This window comes from Haemaphysalis longicornis, unplaced genomic scaffold (assembly GCF_048455015.1).
Source record: "Haemaphysalis longicornis isolate Haplotype H1 unplaced genomic scaffold, Haemaphysalis longicornis Haplotype H1 scaffold_8, whole genome shotgun sequence".
Taxonomy (NCBI): domain Eukaryota; kingdom Metazoa; phylum Arthropoda; class Arachnida; order Ixodida; family Ixodidae; genus Haemaphysalis; species Haemaphysalis longicornis.
The window spans coordinates 86,694,065-86,700,803 of NW_027526445.1; the positions used below are offsets into that span (position 1 = coordinate 86,694,065).

Below are 6,739 nucleotides of genomic sequence, written 5' to 3' on the forward strand. Positions count from 1 at the left end.
GGGTTGTGATAATATATAGGTTCAAACAAATAAATAAGCACAATGCGAGCATACGAGAAAATGTAATAATACTTATACCTATCACTAAATAGGAATAGAGGCCACAATCGAACTTCAACCCAGAGAATATACATGCAAATACCTGAACACATAAAAGATACACTCAGCCACCAAAAGAAAATCAGCATAACAGATGAGAACACCGAAATACGTGTAGGATAAATATACAAAGCACGGATGTGGACAACATGAAGGAAACAACTGTTTACTGAGAACGAAATTAGGCTTCCGCGGCTGCACGAAATTGGCGCGCATCCCTGATTGTGGTCATTCAGGTTAGCAAGTGGTTATTTTTCTTGTTTTCGGAAGGAAAGAATTAAAAAAACAGATTTTTATGGCATTGCGGAACGTTAACCTTGTGCAGATGATCAGTGATTTTCGATAACTATGACGGACTAGTTAGCTGTCCGTTTTAAAGGAGTACTGACACGAAAATGTCGTGTTGCGTTTTTTTTTTGCTGCAATGTGTGGCTACCACCCCAGTGATCATAAAATGGTACATTAAATGGTCTGCAGCAGCGTAAATAATTAGTTACAGCCTTCTTTAAACGTGTCAGTTTCGGTTTCGACTCATACACCAGCGAAGCGGCCGCCATGACAGGACATCGTACTTGACGTCACTGTTGTGGTCGCAGGCGCCCAGAGCCCATGACGTAAGTACAGAAACTGTGACGTTCGCAGCGCGAGCGGCGCGGCGCGCATTCACCGCCATATCGTCTTCCCACTCAGACGATTCGTGGTCGTTGGACGACGTTGACATTGTAGGTGTACGCGCGGCCGAACATTTTAAGTTCGACCCGCTGCGGGCGAGGAGTCGGACAGCAACGAAGCCGTCCAGCACGACGAGTCAGAAGCGTGGCGGCTCGGGAACATTGACTGGTAAGATTACATTACGTTATGCACTGCCAGATATGGAAGTGCGAAGCGTTGGTAATTTTTGCAGAAATGTTGTGCTGAACAAAAAAAACAAATCTTGCTTGGACCAGACAATTACGTGATGCCGTAGAATAAGGTGTGACGCGGTGTGCAAAGCCTTTGTTTACATGCCTGCCGATCCGCGCCGCAGCGTTATTTGCCGCGAAAAGTCAGCTACTCGCGGTTATACGAAACCTGTAGGCTGATTTATTTCACGCAAAATGTACAGGCGGCAATAATAATACTAATAAAAAAACAGCATAACGCCGCTTTCCTGTACGTCCTACCTTTTTTATTTGAATTTCAAGTGCTAACTAGTCACTCCGGTGATTTCGCATTCATAGAACCGTTCGGTACCTCTGTGCGTGTTCTTTGAAATGTTTTTTCCTTTTGGTAGCGTCCCACGGCTGTCGATGCGCAGCAACTTCGTACACATTCATAAAAACGAGGCCTGTTTTTTTCAAGCAGGAGTGATTTTATGAAATGGGAGCAATACAATGGACGCGTGCGCACGTGCCGCATGCAAAACGGGTGTGCTTTATTCTTGTTCTTTGTGCTTTTAGCCACGGTGGCCTAGACTTCGTATGGGATGTAAACAAGCAGACGAAAAAGAAAATCGTGCATAAAGATATCGGCGCAGCTGTAGCATGTGTACACCAAATTGTGCGCTCGCGCGCTTGCATTGAACTTGGATGCAATGCAATCTTCGCAGGTGTCAGTGCGGTCTGTGCCGCACAATGTCCAGCTCCTCAGAATCGCGGTGCTGCCGCGAAATCCCGCGCGTGGATGCCCGGGTGCCGGAGGGTGAGAAGTGCATAACTTCCCACCAGACTTTTCGGGACGGCTGCCTCAACATCCACGCGCTGGAAATCGCGTACTATGCTCTCATGGAGTATGTCCAGCACTCCTGGACGGCATGGACATCCACAGGTAATATGGCTTTTGTGCATTTTTTTTTTGCTTTTGCTTTATTTTCGCCTATTCACTTCCATGTAGGTGCAAAGCTCTTTGTGTCCCTTCCTGTGATTTAGACGCCCAATTTATTTTTGCGTGTAACTTTATTCAGGCGGAAGGCTTGTCTCTCACGGCAGTATTAATTTGCAAAAGTCATTGGCGTCCACACGTATCGTCTGTCGTTGAATTCATTGGCTTCCCCAGGGAGCACTTGGTTCCCACTGGGAGCGGCGTGCATTGGAAAAAAATAAAGTGTAAAGGAACTTGGCGCATGCAATTGTGTCTTTTTTGGGGGGTATGTGTGCCTCGGAGTTATAATTACAAGGAATAAAAATAAATCAATAAAATAAAATCTAGGACATTGAATGCATGAAAGATAAACCTTTAGGAAGGCCGTGCACTGTGCCGGAAGCTTCGCCAGCTTGTCATCCACGTACAGAGAATTAACCCGGCCGAGCAAAAGTACATTTATACAGAAGCTATAGATCCTGGCCAACTCGCTGACATACCGTCGCCTTAAAGACTGCTTAATTTTCACTAACCTTTGAAAATAAAAACTCAATCTTTACGTGGAAATGCCACCCATCTGAAGGATCCATTGAAAAGAGCTTCTCAGGAAGCAAAGAAAATACAACAGATACTTGGTTTGTTGCGAACAAAGCAGTGTGGTTTTCCTGGCCTTGCGGCAACTGCTGCAACGTGTTTTTCATTTCAGCCGCTACAGGTACACCGCGTACCGCCAGTTTGTGCGGTGGATTTGGCGCGTCCTGGGTGCGGGCCGCCGGGTCCCTTTGCCCAGCTGTGTGGTAAACAGTGTCAGGGACACCTTCCCATCGGAAGCATACACGGGATTTAAGTACCCCGAGTTTTGAAGAGAAATAAATAAAGTTTATTCAAAGTTCCGGTGTGATCATTCATAACAAAATTGCATATCAGTATCAAGGTGACAATAGGAACCTGATAACCGAAACAGTGATGGCAGCGGTATTATATTTTGGAGCAGGTGCTGGTGGCTTCTTCGGACTCATTGGCCAGTTTATTTCTACTTTTGTAAAAAAAAAGACCCACACCCATTTCTCACTTTGTACCATTGAGTAATAAAAAACGCAACAGACCCGAAAGCCCCCGCAGACCTGATCCACAGCAAAAGAAAAAGAAAAAACAGGTGAGGTAGAAGTTTGCAATACTCAACAAAATGTGCACACATTTACACACGAGTGTTGATCATAAAGCTAGCTGCAGGAACTGACAGACAGCTGCAATGGCTTAGAAACATGGCAGGAAGCCTCTGAGAAAGTGGGAGATAAGGTGCAAATGCACAAATACTGCCAACATTGGTGGTACTTTATGCAGGCCAAGTTAACCATTCCATTCTTCCATTCTTTCTTTCAAGTACCCACTTCCTCTTAGCAAGAATAAACTGGGTAACAACACACACTTTAGGAACTCTGTGGCAGGTTTACAAACAATTGGAAATGCATAAACAAGGATAATAACCCAAACATAGTTCTTACTGAAAAGTCAATTAGTAGAATGCAAAAATAATTATCCACACATGTTAATTTTCTTTTGTGCAGTTCATAAACACCCACAATGTCACTCACATCCCCACGTGAAAAAAATTTGCACATGCAGATACCCCATACTGCAATAACATAGAGCATGTCACCAGAACAGACCAATCTTGCCATGTCCACAGGGAAACATGTAAACACCACTTTTGCAACGCAAATGGCACACACACTTCTTCACCACACGACAACAGGAGCCCAGTAATCAGAAGCAGCACCTGGGAAAAATAGGCGGCGGCTGATGGTGTAGGAGAAGTGGCTGAGGGGAAAGGTTAGCAATAGGGTACAGCAGTTCTCACAGACCACTACTCGCTTTATGCAATCCCAAGTATGGAGGGGAGGAAAGGATACACAAAGCAAAATTCACAAGTGGAACGCATTGGTCCAGGCTTTGAATTGGCAGCTGGGACTGCAAGTGGAATTTGTCCGCACAACCGGAAATAGACGCAGATGAGGGCGGCAGATCCCTAAGCAAATCGGAGGAGACTTTTTAAGCTCTGGAGGGAGAGCACTTGATTATGCACAGTGGCAGAATCATACTTTTGGGAGCTACCTGCTGAAAACAGAATTGGTAAGGGTGCAACAGGAGGGCTGGAAATGAGGACGAAGAGTCGGAGTACTGCTCTGACGGGACCTTTGGTGTTTGAGAGCGGCACCTAGAATGCCGTATTATCTGTGGCTGGCAGGTGTCTTGATGGGTCGATGTAGTGCAGACAGGCCAACAGGAAGTAAAATGTGACGCTGTAGAAGTGCCTAAGAGACAACGTGAAGTGTCTTCAAACTGAACACCAGGTGCTGCTCTTAGGGAATTGCAACAGCCACCCAGAAGACCTTAATGATGCGAGACAGAAATGACCAGGAGTTGCTGGACACCATAGACACCTGGTCGTCACAAACCTCCAACACAAGTGTGAGAGGTAAGAAAACTGGTCGTCAGGAAAGCAATCATCAGCCATTGAGCTCGCAGTGGTGTCACCAGTCCTCATGAGAAGCTACGAGAATGACGATTGACAAAATTTAAACCCGAAGTCCGGGAAGTAACCGGCTGCGGCTTATATTCGGGAGAAGATGTGGAAGGAGGGTCAGTGCTAGTGCTCCGACAACCTGACGGAGCAGTTGGTGGAACAGATTGCTTAACTGCTTCAAGAAAGTCCTGAGGTGGAGTACTTGAAGTAGGTCAAATAGATGCAGACTTTGAAAAAGACAAAGCAAAGTCAAAACAAACCTACCAATAATGGTCTGGAGAGCTGGTGGAACACAGCTTTCCCATCTGCACTACAGGAGAGGAAGGAAGCACGCCGACAAGATTACATGGCAGTACGGGTTTAGCAACCTGAGCCAGTTTGCAAGCAGCCGTGGGACGGCTACATAGAAAATTTCAGAATCTGACAAGTAAACATGAATTTGTTTGAGAACTCAAAAAGAGTAGGCAGGGGGCACTCCATAATTTCTGGCAACATGTACAACGCTTACACAAAGATGCCAGGTCTAAGCAGCAATATGGCCACCCAGAGATACAGATCCTTTTGCAGAGGTGGACCGCACGGAGCCCATGCTGTGTGTGATTGGAGCTGTGATCCACAAAGAACCTGCTTCAGGCAACATGCAGCATGAATGCACTCTGCAGGACCCATGCAGAGACACGCACGCATGGGAAAGGACAGGCCGGAACGCATAATACAGCAGATTTCGGGGAGCGCCTTGAGTCGGAAGTGAAACAATCGAAATGTGTCCTAAACCATATCCGAACTCGCACAGCGACAGGTCTGGGCGGCTTTACAGCAATCCTTCTGAAGCGCCTAAGCCCAATGCAGTGCCAGGCATGGAGAGATAGGTTTGACACCATGTTGGAGAAGGGGCAGGCACCTGGAAAAGGAAGCCATAGCAAGACGATGTTCATCCCCAAGGAAGTGGAACATCCCTTCGGTTTGAATGGACTTGTTTAGGGCAGGAGAGGACGAGCCAACAGCGCCTACCCAGCCTGATGTACGCCGATAATATTGCCCCAACAGTCACCTCCTGTTCGCACCTGGAAGTGCGAACGGTGTGTCGGTCGGTACCTGGTTGCCGATTTGACAAAGGGACCGGGTACTTGGCTGCACGTGAGCAACGGCTTCGTGGAAAGACTCTGCACAGCCAGAATGTTCTGAGGGCCTCAATCCTCTGGACCTTCAACACGATGGAAATTGTTAGGAGACTCGGAAAGATGGTGCCCGTTCCGATAGAAGACGCTGTCGATTGCCTATGTTGATTCATATCGTGACATGCGGGCTGCTACAAGCGCCTTCTTCAGCTCGGCAGTGGTTGGTACGGCTGGCTGTTCTTCCACAGGTTCACCCAGCAGCGCAGCGGCACTTGAGCTCTCATCAGGTAGCACACAGTTCCTAGCCAACACATCTTCAGGTGGTGGAGGTCCAGTGATGAGGATGTCATCCACAGCTTCCCGAAGACGTGCCACATACTCTGCACAGAATGCCAGTAGATGCTTTTGTAACAGAGAGCAACTAATGCCAACAGCCAATGTCAGTACCCTTACAAACATCGACTCCAGTGTTACATTACAGCTGAGCTATAGTGCAGCTCTCAATGACACCTTTTTAGAGTTTTGTAGATTGATAGACTTGAATGAACCGCTAACCTTCAAACAATGGTTACTGCAAGTGGCCATTCTAACAGCAGATATGCAGGTCCTGAAGGGGTAGTAGCATCAATGTATTACCCCATGCAGAGTGGGAAACGTTATTATAGCCAGGTAGTGGCTGCATTTCACTGCAGTCACCCTCAAAACTTAAATGCCAATATATACGCACTGTAGGTGGGTGGCTTCTTGATTGCAACCACTGTGCAGTCCCCAGTTCCGGCCTCGGGCATGTTCAGCTGCCACAGCGGCTCCCCAGCCTTAGTCACCGCCTGGTCTCTACCCGCATTTTCGTTGTAGTGCAGGGTCGCCAGTGTGCACCTGTGGCAAATTGTCACGCAAAACAGCACATTGCATGCCAATCAAGTCTCTGAAATTCTTAGTGAAATGTTAGAATATAGATTTTTTTACAATTTCAGAAATTCCGCCACAGATTTCACAAAATGTAGTGTGCAAAAAACCTTGGTACCCAGTAGAATCTCAATTACGGCTGTGGCTGATATGAATTTCGGGGTGATATAAATTCTAGTTTTCTGCCCAAGTGCATTACATACAAACGGCACAATCTGGAATCTTATTGTGTGGCTAACAAGACAAGTTA

The 6,739-nt window shown here is 46.7% G+C and overlaps 1 protein-coding gene across 1 annotated transcript; it reads left to right on the plus strand.

Moving 5' to 3' along the window:
• Positions 1-1,712: 1,712 nt before the first annotated feature.
• On the plus strand, positions 1,713-2,801 carry LOC144148370 (uncharacterized). Its single transcript, XM_077679914.1, has 2 exons — positions 1,713-1,867; positions 2,645-2,801. The coding sequence occupies exons 1-2, from the start codon at positions 1,713-1,715 to the stop codon at positions 2,799-2,801; spliced, it is 312 nt and encodes a 103-aa protein (XP_077536040.1).
• The last annotated feature ends 3,938 nt before the right edge of the window (positions 2,802-6,739 follow it).

Excerpts from the sequence above, each read along its gene's own strand:
- LOC144148370 (XM_077679914.1), top strand. The coding sequence starts at position 1,713 with ATGTCCAGCTCCTCAGAATCGCGGTGCTGCCGCGAAATCCCGCGCGTG. Across the intron at positions 1,868-2,644 it reads GCGTACTATGCTCTCATGGA|CCGCTACAGGTACACCGCGT; the intron begins GTATGTCCAGCA and ends TTTTCATTTCAG.